Here is an 18,558-nt window from a genome sequence, read left to right as displayed (position 1 = left end):
TTGGTTCTCCTGAAACATGGGAGGTTTCAGGGCTGGCAGCCTGTCTCTCCCCAAGGTATTTGTTAGTCAGCGAAGGCTGCCCTAACAAAGTACATGAGCTGGGCGGCTTAAACAACAGACATTTATCGTCTCACCGTTCTGGAGGCTGGAAATCCAAGATCAAGGGGTCAGCAGGGCTGGTTCTGTTCGTGCTTCTCTCCTACTTCCTGAAGCTTTTCTGGCAAGCGTTGGTGTCACCCTCATTTTTGTCTTCATCTTCACAGGGTGTTCTCCCTGTGTGTGCATCTGTTTCCCAATTTCCCCTTTTTGTGAGAACACCAGTCCCACTAAAATAAGGACCCACCCTACTTTAGTATGACCTAATCTTAACTAATTACACCAGCAATAACCCTTATTTCCAAAAAAGGTCACATTGTGGAGTCCTGGGGGTTAGAACTTCAATGTATGAATTTGGAGGGAACACAGTTCATTTTTTTTTAATTTCATATTTTATTTTTTTAAAGTTTACATCCAAATTAGTTAGCATATAGTGCAACAATGATTTCAGGAGTAGATTCCTTAGTGCCCCTTACCCATTTAGCCCATACCCCCCTCCCACAACCCCTCTCGTAACCCTCAGTTTGTTCTCCATATTTATGAGTGTCTTCTGTTTTGTCCTCCTCCCTGTTTTTATATTATTTTTGTTTCCCTTCCCTTATGTTCATCAAAGTCCTCATATGAGTGAAGTCATATGATTTTTGTCTTTCTCTGACTAATTTCACTCAGCATAATGCCCTCCAGTTCCATCCACGTAGTTGCAAATGGCAAGATTTCATTCTTTTTGATTGCCAAGTAATACTCCATTGTATGTATATACCACGTCTTCTTTATCCATTCATCCATCGATGGACATTTGGGCTCTTTCCATACTTTGACTATTGTTGACAGTGCTGTTATAAACATGGGGGTGCATGTGTCCCTTCGAAACAGCACACCTGTATCCCATGGATAAATGCCTAGTAGTGCAATTGCTGGATCGTAGGGTAGTTCTATTTTTAGTTTTTTGAGGAACATCATACTGTTTTCCAGAGTGGCTCTACCAGCTTGCATTCCCGGAACACAGTTCAATTCATAACAACCAGATGGCCATGGGTGAAAGACCCTCCCTGCCCCACCTTTCCTCTCCCTCTCCTCTCTTCCCTTTCTTTCTCCCTCAATTTATCTTCTCCCTCTCTCCTTCCCTTCCTCCCTCTCTCTCCCTCCAGAAGTCCAACTATTAGCGCTGGCTAAGGAAGTGAATGGAAAATGATTTAAAGTGAGAGAGCTGACAAATAGGCACGTCAGAGCGAGGAGCAGGGCCAGTTACCGGCCACCACAGTGTTTAAGAATCTGGGGAGTCCCAAAGGCCTTCCCTGGGCATTTCTTCAATAGTCTGTGCCTCTCTGTAGAGGGAAGTCCTTGAAAGCCATACCCTCAGGAGAGCTTCATGAGAGGGAAGAAAAAGGTGCAGAACAGTGTGCCTGCTGGGCCCCCATTTGCTGTTTTGAAAGGGACCATATATAGCCACATTCCACTCTCCTTGAGGAGAGTTGGAAACTGTAGACTCCCTCTGTGTGGTAGGGAGATTTTTTCACTTTTATTCTTTGAGATGTTTCTTTTTTAAGCACGGGCAGGTTTCACTTTCCAATTAAAAAATAACAGTAACGAGTGAGTGGTAATGAACCAAGTCACGCCTCTGGAGGCCTCTGTCCACACTGCTGGAAGGCCTCTTGTGCATGCATTTGCATGGGTTACAAGAAACACAATGTTTTTGACTGGAAAGATAATTATCTTAATTCACCAGCCATGTCAATCAGCAGATTTGCCTCTGAATACCTTCTCAGTCTTCCCCCAAACCTGCTCTTTCTTGAAAGTTTCTTACCATTATGGGCATTCAAAAGACTCAGAAGCTAATGTCAAGATTTGTTGAATAGTTTGAACAATGGCAAGTGCCCAATTTTGGAATAAGAATGTGCCTTCTCAGGGTGGCAATATTCACAAGATGAACACCGATACTTGAGCATTTCCCATGTACCAAGCAATGCCCATGCACGATCCTACTTCCTTCTAACAACCTCTCTACGAGGGGGTGGGGTGCGCCACCATCATCCCCACAGGGACCAATCGGTAGAGTTACTCAGGTGAAGTCAAACAGTGAGTGTGCTGGCGGAGCCAGGATTTGAGACTAGGTCTGGGCAAACTCCAGAGCCTGAGCACGTAATCCTCAGCTGCTAGCTGAGGTAAAGGAAATGTGAAGCCACATATCACCAAATCCAATGTTAAATTAAGCAGTGAGACTGAAACACAGAGGAAACTGAAAAATCACAATGAGGTAGCCCTACCTATTAAGTTACCTACTGTGTGCTGGGCATCCTTCTGAGCACTTGCGCCCCTATGACCACTCTGTGCAGTGGGCATCGATGACCTCAGGAGGAGGAAACCAAAGCTTAGTTAGTGAGCCAAAGTGACTTTTGCCCTAGACCACATAGCCCACAGGTGGCAGAAGGGGAATAGGACTTGGGGTCATATGACCCCAAAGCACCCTCTCTTGGCACATCCATCCTTGTTCCCGTTCCTCCACTGAAAGTGATCTCAACAAATTCCTGAATGAGCAGATGAATGACAATTCCTGAATGACAAGAAAACCACCATGAAGAGTCCCACCTCAATAACGCACGGCCCTACACTGCCTGAGCTGGGAGGCGGTCTGAGGCAAAGTCATTCTTCCCCTCTGCCTTCCCAACCAGAACCTGGGATACTGCTGACCAAGGAGGGGAGAACAAAGATAGTGAGTGGCTGGGGCTCTCCGTCTGACCTTGGCCCTCTCCCCTGGGTCCTCCTGTGTGCACATGGGCACTTGGCCAAGGTGCTTTGTGCTAGCTACCACTCTGAAGAGAAGGAAGGCCTCCCACAGGGGTGATGGTCAGGAGACCTGGCCAGATTCACCTGGACACTTAGCAAGTGCTGTGAGCTGCAGGCACGGCTGGGCTGAAATGGGTCCATATCAAGCTTCCAGTCACATTTGATGGATAAGGGAGCTCACTGTGGCTGTGAATCCAGGTGGGGTTGTGGAAGCCACTAGAAAAAAAAAAAAACAGCTGCGTTGACCGAAGGGGCTTCTAACCTGCCATCTTGCTCAGACATCTATAGAAAAAAATGCTGTAAGGAGACTCCATGCTCTCAGACACTTTTTTTTTAAGCCAAGAAAATTTCAAAAGCTTCCCTGAATGGTTTAGACATGTGTCTGATGATTTCACAAGAGAGGATCTGAAAACAATGTAGATACCCACCCAAAGATGTCAAGTACTGAGACAATGCCTAGCATTCATGGCTGGTGTTCCCAAAGGTCCCACTCCAAGTCTCCTGCCTCTCTTTCTTGGCACTTAAAGAAATACCCAGTAGCTGATGTCTGCCAGCTTTGTGACTCCACTCCACTCAGAGCACCAGCCACGTACATCCAGACTGGCATTGCGCATCTCCTTGCTCAGGGAGCCCCAGGAACTTCAGATCACCCTCACTCACCATTTTCGCCACTCCTGTTGGGCTTGCCCGTCTACACTCTGTCCTCATTAATGGTTCCCTACCCTCCTATCCATCCAGGCTTAGCCTCTTCCTTCTCCAACTCTAATGGACAAACAGAACAAGTTCTAACAGTTCTCTCTCCAAAGATGTTTCAATCTGTTGTGTCCCCTTTGTTCTCAGTTACTATCCAACTCAGAGACTCTGTCTCCCATCAGCGCTACTATGACCACATGGTCGATCCCCTGCTTCAACCATGCAATTCATCCTTCAGATCACAGCATATTCAGAAGACTAATACAGTAGCAAGAGCAAGTTACTCTGGAAGGAGGAAAGAGAAAGGAATTGGGAGGCCCAGGTAAGAAAACCTGTGGCCTATAAGTCCACCTTCAAACTGTGGCACACTCCTACCTCATCTTGTCTCACATTTCCTGGAATCATTGTAATTTCCTGGATACACCTGGGGGAGTTCCAATCCTTGTGATACATTGCTTCTTCTGCTCACGATGTCTTCCTTGCCTGTCTGCCCAGCACGTAGTTAAAGCCTGAGATCTGGAACCAGAAAAAGCCAGATTTGAACCTCAGCTCCAACTACTAGCTCGATGACCTTCATCCTGAGCCTCTTTCTGCATCCCTAATATAAAGGTCATATCAGCATTTATGTCATAAAACTGTTAACAGCCTTAAATGATATTACTCAAATTGTTTAGTGGAGAGGCATGGCACACAGTAAGCACTCAATAAATGTTATCCATCATAATCATCCTTGCCCCTCAGAAGTCAACTCCACACCATCTCCTGCATGAAGTTTTCTTGATCTCTTCTAGTTGTGCCCCCAGTAAACCCACCATAATGCATTTATAATTAAGTTTGCTTTTCTGGGTCCCTCCTCACATTGTGACCTAATTAAGGGCAGAAGCTAGCTGGTTCATCTTTGGTCCTCTGCTATTGAGAGAATCTGGCACCTATAGGGCTCAGTGTTTGTTGAATGAATTGGTTAACGAATGAAGAAAAGAGGAAGTAGGGACTATTCATTAGCCAAATTTACTGTGTATTTCATGACAGACTTTGTTCTGGTTGCTGGGGATACATCAGTAAATAGAACGGATGGAGTTCCTGCCCTCATGGAGCTCCCACTCTAAGGAGGAGGATATACTCAACAACAAACAAGTCAATATATAGTAAGTTGGATGGTGCAAAGCGCTCCCGGGAAAATAAAGCGAGGGGCAGGTGCTTTCTCCTATAAGAAAAGTTAGTCAAGGTGTCATCAATAAGATGACATTTTAACAGAGATCAAAGGAAGTCAGGGAGCAAGGTTGGTGGATATTTGAGGAGACAGGGCAAGAAAGTGTGATGCAGACAGAGAACAGCTGGGTGCATATGAATAAAGGGAAGCTGGCCAGAACACCATTTTATTCATCTGTAAAATAGGGACAATATCATCTCAAAGAATTAAGTACCATTGATGTCAAAATGTGAAGCGCCATATATTAGTTCAGCTCAACACATCGAATGGTGACAACAATATGGACATGGTTTTTGTCCCCTGGGACCCCATGGCCTCTTTGACTTGGTCCTCCTTCCCCCTGACATGGGTTTCAAAAGAGGTCAGCTTGGAATGGCTGTCCGTAACTACACTGGTCATCCACAGGTAAGTTCTTCGAGAGACCAGTGCTTCCCTGACCTGTGCTGGTCTCACACAGAACTGGTCTGGGGAACTCTATTTCTCTGCTATCTCTAGCCAAAAAAAGTAACTTCTTGTTCAAAACATACAAGAAACGAGATAATTACAAAGAAATCACTTCTTCTCAAAACTCAAAGGGCAGGCAATCAAATAAACCTCTCTCCTTTTCTCTCCTGACTCTCAAACCATGAGCACTGATTTCCCTCACCCACGGAGATCCTCACATATTGGAGACCAAACTCCATGTTCCTTTACTTTCAATCCACTTTTTAACATGTCATCATAAAACATTTATGGAGTTTTATTTAAAGCCTCACTCATTGCTCTCTAGTCAAATAAACCTAAGGAATGACTCGCTGCCCTAGGGCCTGATAAGCTTTGAGCCTCCCTCCGTGCATCCGTCATGGAAAGAACCTTCAGGCACAGGTCTTTGTAAGAACTGAGCTAGTCCTGGGGAGCACAGACCCAAACCCTCCTCCCCCAGAGTGAGTGGTGTTTTCCCTAGTTGTTCCTTCATATCCTTCTTTTAATTCAAATCCTGCTTTGAGGCAGCAAGAATGTTTTTTAAAAATCTTATAGTAAATCCTTTTACAAACGGTCATCTCCAAGTTTTGGTCAAATCTTTACATTTATGTACTGAGCTTGCTTAAAATGAGGCATACTAGTAATACTGTGATACAGCCCACCACTTTCTTTAAAAAAACCAATGAACATATGAAATGCCTATCTGTAGCTCAACATACCAAAATCAGCCAACTTGAGACACATGCATTTTTGTAACATTTCTAGCCCATGTCTACACTAGGCAATTCCACCTCTCAGGACTTCTCGAACATCTCAGCAATCCTTTTATATACAGGTAACCGACCTCACTTAACTCCACACTACACGTACCTGTTCCACAGTGCATGAGATGGGAAAGCGGCTACCTCTACGGCAGGAGGGGAAGATCATAACTGAGACCATATGGAGCCTGGCCTGACAATCTCTAAGAGGAAGAGTAGTATGCAGGTGGGTGAGAAGTCAATTTGGAAACAATGGTTAATCTAATGCCCTCCAAAACAAAACAAAACAAAACAAAACAAAACAAAAAACAAAATTGCAGAGCATTTTACTAGTAAAGGGGTCCCTCTCTGGCTCCCAGGGCACAATCTTGGCAGGCCAAAAGGCAGTCGGATGATATAATTAAAATGCTGCAAGAAAAAACCCCCATCAACCGAGAATTCTGTATCTGGCAAAAACTATCCTTCCAAAATGAGGAAGAAACTAACACATTCCCAGACAAACAAGCGCTGTGGAAATTCACTACCAATAGACAAGCTCCACAAGAAATGCTTAAGGTGGTTCTCCAAATTGAAAGGATACTAGTAAGTAATTCGAAACCATACGAAAATGTAAATCTTTCCAGTAGAGCTAATTACACGGATAAATATAAAACTTAGTTTTATAATTATCATAACTTCTTTTACAGGATTTAAAATATAAAAGCATAAAAAATAACTAGAAGTCTGTTAGTGGGTACACAATATATATAAATGTGATTTATGATTTCAGTAACATAAAAAGGGCTAGACTATAAAGTAGCTTTTGTATGTGATTGAATTTACAGTTTAAAAATATTTGTAGCTTAGTATGTTATATGTAATTACCATAACTACAAAGAAAATGTCTATAAACACATCCCTACACACTGAAAACTACAAAATGTTGCTCAAAGAAATGAAAGAGAATATACAGATCCTGTGTTCATAGACTGGAAGACTTAATATTGTTAAAACGTCCAGCACTACCCAAAGTGATCTATGGAACCAGTGCAGTCCCTATGAACACCCCAATGACGTTTATCGAAGAAATAGAATAATCCATCCTAAATTTCATATGAAATCTCAAGGGACCCCAAATAGTCAAAACAATCTTGAAGAACAAATTTAGAAGACTCACACTTTAGGATTTGCTACAAACCTTTGGTAATCACAACAGTGCCATGCTCTCTTTCCCTCAGTCACGTGGAGGCAGAGGATTGGGTGCACTCAAAATTGGGCTCCACCCATAACCCACCTCCATGACTGAGGAAGTCATTGCTGCTGGAAGTGTAATGGAGGTTAACACTGTTTTACAAGAGGTGCTGAAGACCACCCTCATCCATGACGGCCTAGCATGTGGAATTCGTGAAGCTGCCAAAGCCTTAGACAAGGGCCAAACCCACCTTTGTGTGCTTATATCCAACTGTGATGAGCCCATGTGTGTCAAGTTGGTGGAGGCCCTTTGTGCTGAACACCAAAATCAACCTAATTAAGGTTATAAGAAATTAGGGGAATGGGTAGGCCTCTGTAAAACTGACAGAGGGAAAACCCCATTAAGTGGTTGGTTGCTGTTCTGTGGTGCTTAAGGACTATGGCAAACAGTTGCAGGCCAAGGATGCCATCAAGGGATACTTCAAATGTGAGAAAAAAACCAAAACTTGGTTCTTGTTGCAAAAAACGCCACAAAAAAGTGTCACTCTCGCACAAAGACAGACATAGCCTGATGGAATTGAGCCCAGAAATGACTTTTGACAAGGGAACCAAGGCCATTCAATGAGAATAAAGAATGATTGATGGAGGGTGGGAGGGGGTGGGTGGGTGATGGGTATTGAGGAGGGCACCTTTTGGGATGAGCATTGGGTGTTGTATGGAAACCAATTTGACAATAAACTTCATATATTGAAAAAAAATAAAATTAACAAAAGAGAATAAAGAATGAAATGGGGAAAATATTTGCAAATTATTTATCTGATAAGGAGTTATTATCCACAATATATAAGGAATTCCAACAACTCAACAGCTTATTTAAAAAATGGGCAAAATATTTGAATAAGTAGTTCTCCAAAGAAGGTATCAAAAGCACTAAAATAAGATGTTCAGTATCACTAATCATCAGAATACAAATCAAAAACACAATGACGTACCACCTCACACCCATTAGGATGGCTACTGTTAAAACACACACACACACACACCAAAAATAAGTGTTGGTGTGGTGGTGGACAAATTGGAATCCTTTGCACTATTGGTAGGAATGTAAAATGGTGCAGCCATTATGGAAAACATAATGGCAGTTCCTTAAGATTAGAATTACCGTAAGATCCAACAATTCTACCTCTGGGTAGAATTACTTCAAAGAATTGAAAGCAGAGTCTCAAAGAAATATTTGCACACCCATGTTCATGGCAGCATTATTAACAACAAAAGGTAAAAGCAACCCAAATGTCCATGAACAGATGATGAATGGATAAGCTAACCATGGTATCTACATACAAGAGTATTTATTATTCAGCCTTAAAATGGAAGAAAATGCTGATACATTTCAACATGAATGAACCTTGAGAACGTTGTGCTAAGTGAATACACCAGTCAAAAAGGATAAATAATGTATGATTCCATTTATATAAGAGTCATAGTCAAAATCATAGACAAAGTAGAACAGTGATTGCCAGTGCTGGGCGGGGGGGGGGGGGGGTGGTTAAGGGAGAGAATGTGGAGTTACTATTCAATGGGTAGTTTCACTTTATCAACATGAAAAGATTTCTGGAGATGAAAGGAAGTGGTTATTGTAAACAAGAGTGAACAATGTCACTAACTGTACACTTAAGATGGTCCTTTAAGATGTCAGATTTTATGTGTATTTTACATATTTACAATTAACTTAGAATAATTATAATTAGTCAACAATTCTTTTAACTGGAAACAAAATGATTGTTTCACTCCATTCAAATGGTCAAAGTTACCACCACCAAACACTGGGACAAACTCAAGGTCCTGTGGAGAGAAATATGCTTAACTATTTGGGAAGCAAGAAGCAAGCTGTCAGCAAGTTACTCATATGTATAAATTAATGTTACAAATGTTCACAATTGGTTAAATATAGGTGAAGGGCATACTGGGAGTTTATTTTGCCAATCTTGCCACATAATGGTTAGCTGGAAATATTTCCAACATTAAAAAAAAAAGCCACTGTTAGGCCAGGTTTGGCAATTTCTAAAATAACCCACTGACCAAGGCTCATTTATACAGAAACAATCTTCTTCCATATAAGACAAATTCCGCATCATTTTGAATTCCTCAGGCATGATTATCACTTTACACCTGGCACCAACAGTTTTACCCTACATGGGAGAAACCATCAGGTAACTGGAGCTTACCCCATCAAATGGCAAAATGCTATATTGGTAAACTTTAAATCTTTTTTTTTTAGAAAGTATGACTCTTACCTTTCTTGTTTAGAATTTTTAATGACCAGGGTCATCAACATGGGCTTCAATAGGTGGCTGTGCTTTTTTTTTTTTTTTTTTTTTTGCTCTCACAAGTTTTTTTGAGGCCATTTATATGAAGCAAATGGATAGTGTAGAAAGCAATTGCTTCCATCTAGTGGTTAGCAAGCACCTAGTAATATCTTTACGTACCTGCCTTTTATAGCTCACTATTCCATCTGTGCTTCTAAGCTTGTTGAAAGCAAATGCAGAGATTCTGAGAGATTCTTCTGAGTAAAATGCATACACTGCATGTTATTTTGTCTGTTCAAAAGCTTTTATGGTGAGGTTTTCATGTTTTTTTGAAAATCCAGGTTGTCAGAAACCCTATTCCAATTTGTATGAGTAGAATTTCTACAATTAAAATGAATTACTGGTGGGGCGCCTGGGTGGCTCAGTCGGTTAAGTGTCCAACTTCAGCTCAGGTCACGATCTCAGGGTTTGGGAGTTCGAGGCCACGTCAGGCCCTGTGCTGATAGCTCAGAGCCTGGAGCCTGCTTCGGATTCCGTGTCTCCCTCTCTCTCTGCCTCTCCCCCACTTGTGCTCTGTCTCTCTCTCAAAAATAAATAAAATGTAAAAAATAAAGAAGAATTACTGGTTCTTGGGTTTAGTCATTTTGACTAATTAAAGATTCTTCATAATTAAATCTAGAGACTACTAAAGTTCAAAGTATCACAAAAACAAAACACAGCCACAAACTTTTAATTATCTATCCCAACTGCCCAACTGCCATCAGTAACTGGCACAGTAATTTTCAGTTATATCCACATTTCCTCTAACGGCGGTATTTCTCACCCTGTTTTTCATTATAGCACCCTTCCCAGGAGAAAACATCTATGTAAATTAATTAAAATCAAGTAATTAAAGTTTCCCTAACAAGACAAACAGTAAGAAATAAGATTTTGTTGGTATTTCCTTTCAACCCCAACTAGGGTACTGCGATTCAATTCTGATGCTAACCACTTGGGAGTTAGCACTGCACTCCCCAAGGTTTAAGGGCTCAGTCTTCCACAATACTGCCCCCATTTTGGATGCCAGCAGCAAGTGGGTCCATGCCCACTTTTAACTGGTTACAAATCTGGGGGTTTCCATGAACCCCTCAGGTTCAAAAATTTGCTAAAATGACCACCAGAACTCAGGAAAGCACTATGTTTATGATCATTTTTATTACAAAGGAAGACCAACGAAATGAAGACACACAGGGCAAGTTCTGGGAGGAGACAGCTTCCACACACTCTCCTTGTGGAATGAAGGCACATCACCATCTCAGCTCAGTGTGCTCACCCATCAGGAAGCCCCAGTGAGCTTCCGGGTCAAGAGTTCTTAACTGGGGTTTCACTACGCAGGCATGATCGATGACATCATTGGGCATGTGACTGGACTCAATCCCCTCACGCCAATCATGCATCAGGCCTGCCCAAAGTCTCAACCCTCAAATTACATGGTGGATCTTTCTGGTAACAGCCCGCACCCTAAAGCTATCTAGGGGCCTACCATGAGCCACCTCATTAGCGTCACAAAGACATTCCTACCACCCACACGGTTTAGAAGCTCCTTGTTAGGAACCCAAGATAGAGACCAGACAAATTCCTTAAATTCCTTATTATGCCACAGTCAGGTAGGCTGAACATGGACAGTTTACAAACCACTGTAATATTTAAGACTTTTTTCCCTCACCAAAAACCAATTTTCACCCCCCACTGAGAATGGATCCTCTAAGACAATGAAGAGACAGCCCCCCAAAACCAGAATGGAACTTTATTGTGTAAAGTTTATAGAAGTATGAGTAGTAGTCTTCTGTACAAAGTACACAACAAACAGTTTTAAATACAAGTGAGAGAAATGCAAGTCCTATGACATTTGATACAAGCAGAAGCATTTACAGAAACACTAAAAAAAAAAATTTAAAATATCCTCTTCTTTCTCCAAAGAGTCCATTGCGCATTTCTTAGAGATGGGGACACATCCCAGGCAAGGTCACAATGGCATTTTATTGCCCTCGATGCTGATTTTCACTGCGTGTGCAGATCTGCTTTTTTTCCTGATATCTGTGAACTTTCTCATCTGTTTATCCAGTCGACTGATACCCTTCTTGGAGGTCCCCTGAAACTAAGAGTGGGGTAAAAATTAAAGAGCAAATTATTGAAATACACAAATCCAGTTTTGCCTTTCACCTCCGTTTGTCTGAAAGTTAAAAAGGGCTCTTATCTCTGGAATAATCATAATCTGCTTTGGTGACCTCAGGAATAGAGCAAGTGTTAGCAATGTACACGTTAAACTCTCTCAATGAAGAGTAACGAACTGTGCCTTATTTTAAAATTTTGCCTCAGTCCATAGATATCTAGATGGAAGAGGGACGATTTAAACTATGATCCCCCCTGTAATTCCATCAAATTAGATTCTGACTGTATGCTTTTCCCTTTCAAAGGTCAGCATGGAGCTGACAGCTTGTCATATTCACCTTCAAACAGTGCCGGCATGAAGAATGACTGATCTTCTGAGGCAAGGAAAGTCACCTGAGAAAAAGCATGAAGCCTGATGAACAAGGTTAGAGGATGAGTAAAGCGAACCCGTCAGGCAGTGGAGCTCTTGTTTCAGACTTGAAGTGAATCTCTGCTTGGCCTCAGCAGGTTCTGTAGCCCTGGGCAAATCTGGCCCCTGGTCTGTACTTTCGGGACCCCCAGGAGAGGTAAATGAGGTAATACCGTCAAATACTAGCACACAGTCAGTGCTCAAAATAAGTATCAGCTGTTACCATCATTACCACTACTTTGGGACGGATCAGATTTATGATAAGTATACTGGATACAAGAAGAAAAGTAAATTAAGCCTTGGATCCAAGGGGCTTACCACTTCTTGCATCTGTTCCTGCTAGCCTCTTAGTTTTAAGATTTGGTTTTGGTTATTTTTTTCATAATTTGAAACAACTACGCGTCTTGAAGAGATGCAGTCTCCAGAAATCGATACTGTTAGAAATGCTGAGAAGGTCTGCCACTTCTATCAAAGATCAGAGCCAATTCTTCTTGTTGACTAGTGTTACTGACAATTCTGATCTTTAAGAATGTTGAGTGGTTTATAAAGAGAGGAGTTTTTCTAATTCTTCTCCCCAGATGTTTACTACTGAATCATCTGTGCAGCTCAATTCTGAAACTGCTAAAAGAAGGGAGGGCCCAGAAGACACTCTGGGGGTGGGGCCAGTGTGGGGATGTTCCTTTGAGCTGGGGAGCCCCCCAAATCTCACTCCACCTCTAGACTCAGCGTGTACCTCACACAGGAGCTCCTGTCAGTCTTGAACAGGAGCCATGTAGATCATCCACCCTAGATTTTCTGAAACAATCCTACATCCAAATATTATTTTATATCAATTTAACACTTGGCACTAGGACTCTGAGTTAACATAAATATTCATTACCAGATGAGAAACAACTACGCTTCTCTCACGCTATTATCGAATCCCCAGATTTCCTAGACGGTCCTAGATATGTGACCTCCTTTCAGACAATGTGCCCTGATTCTTAGTAGTTAGTCCACATCAGAAGCCTTACCTGCTCAGATCTGCACCAATTACTCAACTCCCAGCAGCTGTACACACCACCCAATACTGTCTCCCAGGACCCTGACAATCTGAGCCCTCTAGCCTCCTCAAATGGGACAATACCCAGGTGACACGAATCCACTCCTACCTAGTCCTGTAACTTTTAAGACTTGTGGCTGGCAGATGCCTAGTTTCCCCAAGCCTGGAAACACACAGGATATAGTACCTAACATGCCAAATTCAGTGATCTCTCTCCTGATTCAACTCTGTACCACTTCCTTAGGACAGTAAAAGTGTATGCTGCACTGTTTTATCAGAGAAAAACCAAAAGCAGCTTAAAAGATCAGCAAGATAGGTTTGCTTTAAAAAATTATGGTACGACTGTATTTGGACACAATATTAAGTCACTGAAGAATGTTTACTCAAATGAATGTTTACCGTGTTAAGTAAAACACAAATCCAACAAAGTATAAAATAACAATTTTGCATAAAATTTGAAAACAAAAATACCAAAGCACAAAACCAGCAATGTTTATGTACAATATAAAGAGGACAAAAAGGAAATAACCCAAAATGTTAATATTAAGGTGTGGTGGAATTACAACTGACAGTAATTTTATTTGTGCTTTCTGCATTTAAAAGGTTATAAAGAAACATACATTGCTTTTTGTCATTTTAGTGTTATCTTAAAAGCACTCCATGGAATAAATTAACATATAAACATACAATGTAGTATAGGTTACTGCATTATTTAGGAGTGGAAAATCAGAAACCACAGAGGAATAAATAAACAAATTATATATTCACATGATAGACTATTAGGCATCCATTATAAGTGATAAAACTATAAGGTGGTTTAACGAGGAGAAGTGACCAAAATTATATACAGAATAATTGTAATTATATGAAAGTATCAATAGAAAAAAAGGGCAAAAATGGTATCAAACTGCTTTTGAATTGTGGGCAATTTCCCTTTCTAATCTCAAATTTTTCTATAATTACAACCAGAAAAAAAAACAACTTTGAAACATTACTGGAAATACATTTAACACATCAAACTGTTAATAGTGGGGACTCTGAGGAAGAGCAGGGTTTTGGGGATGGGTTATTTTATAGTCTTTTATATTCACTTATGTAATTTCAAAGATAAAAATGACATTTAAAACAACGAGCATTTCATTTGAAAGCCACTTACTCACTCCAATTTTCTTCTTGGAAAATACGTTTTCTAATAGTACTCTTCATGTCTCTGTGGTTTGTGAAAGCCCTGAGTGAATCTGTAAGGATTCATCCTGAACTGGGGAAACGGTATCAGGTGGTTTAAGGACAACATCCTAAAATGTAACATGAAACCACCAGCTTTCTGGATCATGCCGTATTTGTTTTCTGACAGAACTCTATCAGCCAGACTCAGGCCTAGGTAAATACTGGCACATTATGACCTGGGGGGTGTGGGATGAAGGAAAGGAATTCAGCTTAAGTTTCCCTCTCCTCCTGCTGGTCACTTCTCTCTTCCCGCCTCTCCGTCACATACTGGGAGAGGAGGGCACATGCCCTTCAAAACACCGACAGGCTTCCAAAGAAGAGTGGCCACTGAGACTCTGTATTATAATTTCTTTGCCAGATTGTGGTTCTCAATTCTCAAAAGTAAGTATATTGGGGAGGAAAAACTACCAGGGAGAGGGATAGAAAGAGGGAAAGACAGTGAAAACCAGGTAAAAGAAAGAGGGGTGGCTGAGGGAGAGAAGGGAGGTCAGGGGACGTTTTTATGGGTAAAAGTACAAAAACGGGGAGGGAAGTTACAAAAAAGTTCTTGGCTCTGAAGCAGTAGTGCTCTTCTATCTTCCAGCTATTCTCAGTAAGAAAGAAAGGGTGTGCTTTGTTTTGACTGCAGCTGAACAGCAAAAACGAACGCGCACAGAGGTGAGTGTAGTCCGTGAAAAGAGTTGCCCAAGCAGGGGTCCCAGAGAAGTCACAAGAAGGCAACACACTCAGACTCTTCAGAGCACCCTGCCACAAGGCACTGCTGTTAACCTCAGAGCACAGCAGGGAGTGAGTCTGGCTGCAGGAACAGTCCCAACTCTTTCATTTCTGACCATCAATCAAATTTATCTCCTAAGTGTTCAGTGCAAGGCTTTATGCACTGGGCCCTCAAATGCACACAGACAATGTGGGAAAAAGCCACCTCCCTTCCACTAAGAAGCTACATTCACATTCACATGCCTGTAATGTAGACCGCTATGATCCTGGACCCTAAAAAAGCATTTTCAATAGAAATGGGTAAGAGGAAGACCAAATGCTCATCAGGGACTTAATTATATATGAATTCCTGGGGTACCAATAAAGGAAGGGACTTCCATATCCATTTCTAAACATTCAGTAGGACTTGAAAGTCACAAAGTGTTTGTTAAGTTCATTACTTCAGTAACTAAAAGTGGGCCAGGCCTTTTCTGGTTAAGAAAGCACACGCACACTTGTTTTCACTCTAGCTGCTGACAATTCAAGCCCATGCACAGAGCATGCTTCCTTGGGGATACCTCCCGGATACACTCTGGTAGGGCCAGGACTACAGGGGCATCCTGTTGCCTTCAATGCTGAACTTGACAGCACGGTGCACTTTGCTGAGTCGTTTCTGTTCTGCAAATCGCCTCTTATGCTTTTCCAATCGGCTTAGGCCCTTTTTAAGAATACCAGGCTAGAAAGAGTGGTTTGAATGGAGAATAAAAAGAGATTACTGAAGAGCAATGTAGATCACGGAGTAGTATTTACAATGATGACAGAGGAAGTATCTGCCCTAAATATTTCACAACAGAATTACTTAAAACAGCTGAAGAGAAAGGGCAGGGGGGTTGGGGGTGGGGGAAGACTGCAGAAGCAGGGGAGTTGTTTCTCATGGCTCTAAAAAAAATGACTGCATGAAAACACTCTAGGCTTCAAGATTCAGTTGAAACAAAGGGATTAATGAGAAGAAACTTCCTGTCTGGATAATGTTGCTTTAAGTCTGAAGTAAAGCTCACAAGCAATGAATGATCTGGCTAGCTAAGAGGCCAGAAAACAGCTCTCTTTAAATGAGATAAACCTAAGAGCTGTTAAGAGTTATTACACACGGAGTAAAAAGACAAAACAGTAACGTGCACTTGAGATCCAGGTTGCCATTTCCCTGCTTGCTTACCCTGGATGACTCCATTTCCACATTCCACTTAGGTCTGACAACGTAGTCCTTGTTTGAGGGCATGGGGACCCTCGCACGGGCACAGAATCCAGGATCTCCAGGTCTGAGAGCTCTGAGGACAGGAAGAAGAGCATGAGTCATGCAGCACCCCCCACAGCTGGGCCCAGCTGATTTAACTGCACAGGTGCCTCAAACCTCTCTGCCTCCCCAGGTCACCCAAAGTGCCCTCTTTGCTGTCTTAAGCTGGCCTCGCTATCACTCACATTTACTCTAAGAATTCTTCCACTTCCCTCCCAAAGCTGAATTCCTCTGCATTTTCAGGATTCCTTCTAGCCTCTCCTCAGCTTCACAGTCAAGCCTCACTCCTTTCCAAGGTTGCTTCCCACACCAGAACCCTAAATTCCAATTCTCTAGTCCAGTGGAGCTCCTCATAGGTTCACTTGTCACGTGAAAACTCAAACAGCCAAAATGATCCCTCAAGATGGAGTATGCCTATAAAGCAGTTTACGTGGTTTTGTATATGCAATATAGTAATTTTTGCTTGTCTTTAAAAGTTGAAATAATTATAGGTTTACATGTGGTTTAAGAAATAATACAGAAGGATCTAGTGTCTTTCCCAATGATAACAACATGCAAAACTATGCTACAAGAACACAACTGGGGCACCTGGGTGGCTCAGTTGGTTGGGCATCTGACTCTTGATCTTGGCCCAGGTCAAATCTCACAGGCATGAGATTGAGCCCTGCACTGACGGCACAGAGCCTGTTTGGGATTCTCTCCCCCTCTCCCTGCCCCTCTCTCACTTGCGTGCTCTCTCAAAATAAATACTTAAAAAAAAAAAAACCAACAACGACAAAAAAGAACACAACTAGGGTATTGATGTTGATACAGTCCACCAGTTTTTATTTACATTTTGCCATTTTTACTTATGCTTATTTGTATGTTAGTGTATTTACAATTTTATCACATGTGCAGGTTCATGTATTCACCACAAGGGACTGTCCTGGTGCCCTTTTATAAAAACACATCCACCTCCCTACCCCATCTGCCCAGCCTCTAACCCCTGGTGACCACGAATCTACTCTTCATTTCTGTGATTTTTGCATTTCAACAATGTTATATAAATGGAATACACTATGTAATCTTTAGAAACTAGCTTCATCCACTAACATAACCCCTTGAGGACCCATCCAAGTTGTTACATCTGTCAATATTTTGTTCCTTTAAATGCTGGGTGGTATTCTATAGTATGGATGTACCACAGCTTAACCACTCACTTCCTGAAGGACATCTGGGTTGTTTCCAGTTTTGACTATTACGAATAAAGCTGTTTGCTCATCTACGGGTTTCTGTGCAAACACAAGTGTTCATTTCTCTGGGAAAATGCCCAGGAGTTTGTAAGTGCTGGGTCATACCGTGGCTGCATGTTTAACTTTATAAGAAACTGCCAAACTGTTTCCCAGAGTAGCTGTATCATTTTACCCACAGCAATGTATGAGTTGAGCTACTTTCTCAGCAGCCATGCCAGCATCTGATGGTGTGACGTACAGTTACTTTTTATGTACACATTTGAGACTAAATCAGGACTAGCATCCTTCAAAACTAAGGCCTATTTGTAAATGTCTGGGCATTCAAATCACTCAACTTTTAGGTAACCGTCCATCCCTAGGGGTAAATGGAGAATGGGTGTGGATAGGTTGGTGTGGGAGAGAAGGACAAAAAAATTCTAAATTGTTTCTATTCTCTTGTACGGAGTTTAATCTGTTCTTTTTTTTTTTTTTAGTTTAATCTATTCTTAACATCAAGCTTCTACAATCTTCAAAAACGTGAATAAATTAAGTGGCTAGCCAAAGAAAATTCTCATAACCTATTACCCCCTGAAGCTGGCGTCTGTCCCATCATCAAACCTATCCCTAAACCAACAACGCCAGCACCCTCCAGCCCCTCTCGCTCTCCTCTTGCAATCTGGGTGCTGCCTCACTGCCAACACTCACTGTACAAGCATCTGCCAACTTCCCATGCCCCTTGCCACTGCCCCTTTCTAGCATGGCCTCCTCCCTTCCCTAGGGTCCTCTCCAACATGCATGACAAGTGTACTCACTTGCCTTCACTGGCTACACCCCTTTCCAAAGTGGCACAGTTTATGATTTATTTTCTACCCTATACTTTCTTGATTCAACGACCTTGTCTGTGGAGATGACGATCAAATCTATTATGTCTCCAGCTCCAAATCCAAGTTTCAGACCCATGATATTTATAGGAATATCCATCCCATTAGGTATCTCACGTTAACTACACTCAATCCAGAACGCACCTATGTCCTCAAAATCTGTTCTTCCTC

General features: G+C 41.9%; 1 protein-coding gene, 1 long non-coding RNA gene and 1 pseudogene across 8 annotated transcripts in view; 2 read left to right on the top strand and 1 right to left on the bottom strand.

Moving 5' to 3' along the window:
* IWS1 (interacts with SUPT6H, CTD assembly factor 1) overlaps nt 1–18,558 on the bottom strand; it is a 56,209-nt gene that overhangs the window by 4,766 nt on the left and 32,885 nt on the right. For 3 of the 7 annotated variants that reach the window (XM_006935199.5, XM_006935195.5, XM_006935196.5), the window contains exons 13-14: nt 16,218–16,329; nt 10,658–11,619 (exon numbers count right to left, since the gene is read on the bottom strand). In XM_006935199.5, coding sequence (XP_006935261.3) covers nt 11,488–11,619; nt 16,218–16,329 — 244 coding nt within the window. In that variant the 3' untranslated portion in view covers nt 10,658–11,487. Of the gene's footprint in view, nt 1–2,964; nt 3,097–3,948; nt 4,090–10,657; nt 11,620–11,971; nt 12,027–15,582; nt 15,741–16,217; nt 16,330–18,558 lie in introns of those variants that run through there. The other 4 variants (XR_002744742.2, XR_002161335.3, XM_045033569.1 and 1 more) reach the window with 4 other exon arrangements.
* Nucleotides 4,512–15,474, top strand: LOC123379077. The gene is made up of 3 exons (XR_006583069.1): nt 4,512–4,718; nt 6,081–6,232; nt 11,939–15,474. It is a non-coding gene; the product is annotated as an uncharacterized LOC123379077 (long non-coding RNA).
* LOC123379076 lies at nt 6,860–7,779 on the top strand (annotated as a pseudogene).

This window comes from Felis catus, chromosome C1 (assembly GCF_018350175.1).
Source record: "Felis catus isolate Fca126 chromosome C1, F.catus_Fca126_mat1.0, whole genome shotgun sequence".
NCBI lineage: Eukaryota > Metazoa > Chordata > Mammalia > Carnivora > Felidae > Felis > Felis catus.
The sequence above is the reverse complement of the archived record's forward strand: the minus strand, read 5'-3'. Positions and strand labels throughout refer to the sequence as shown.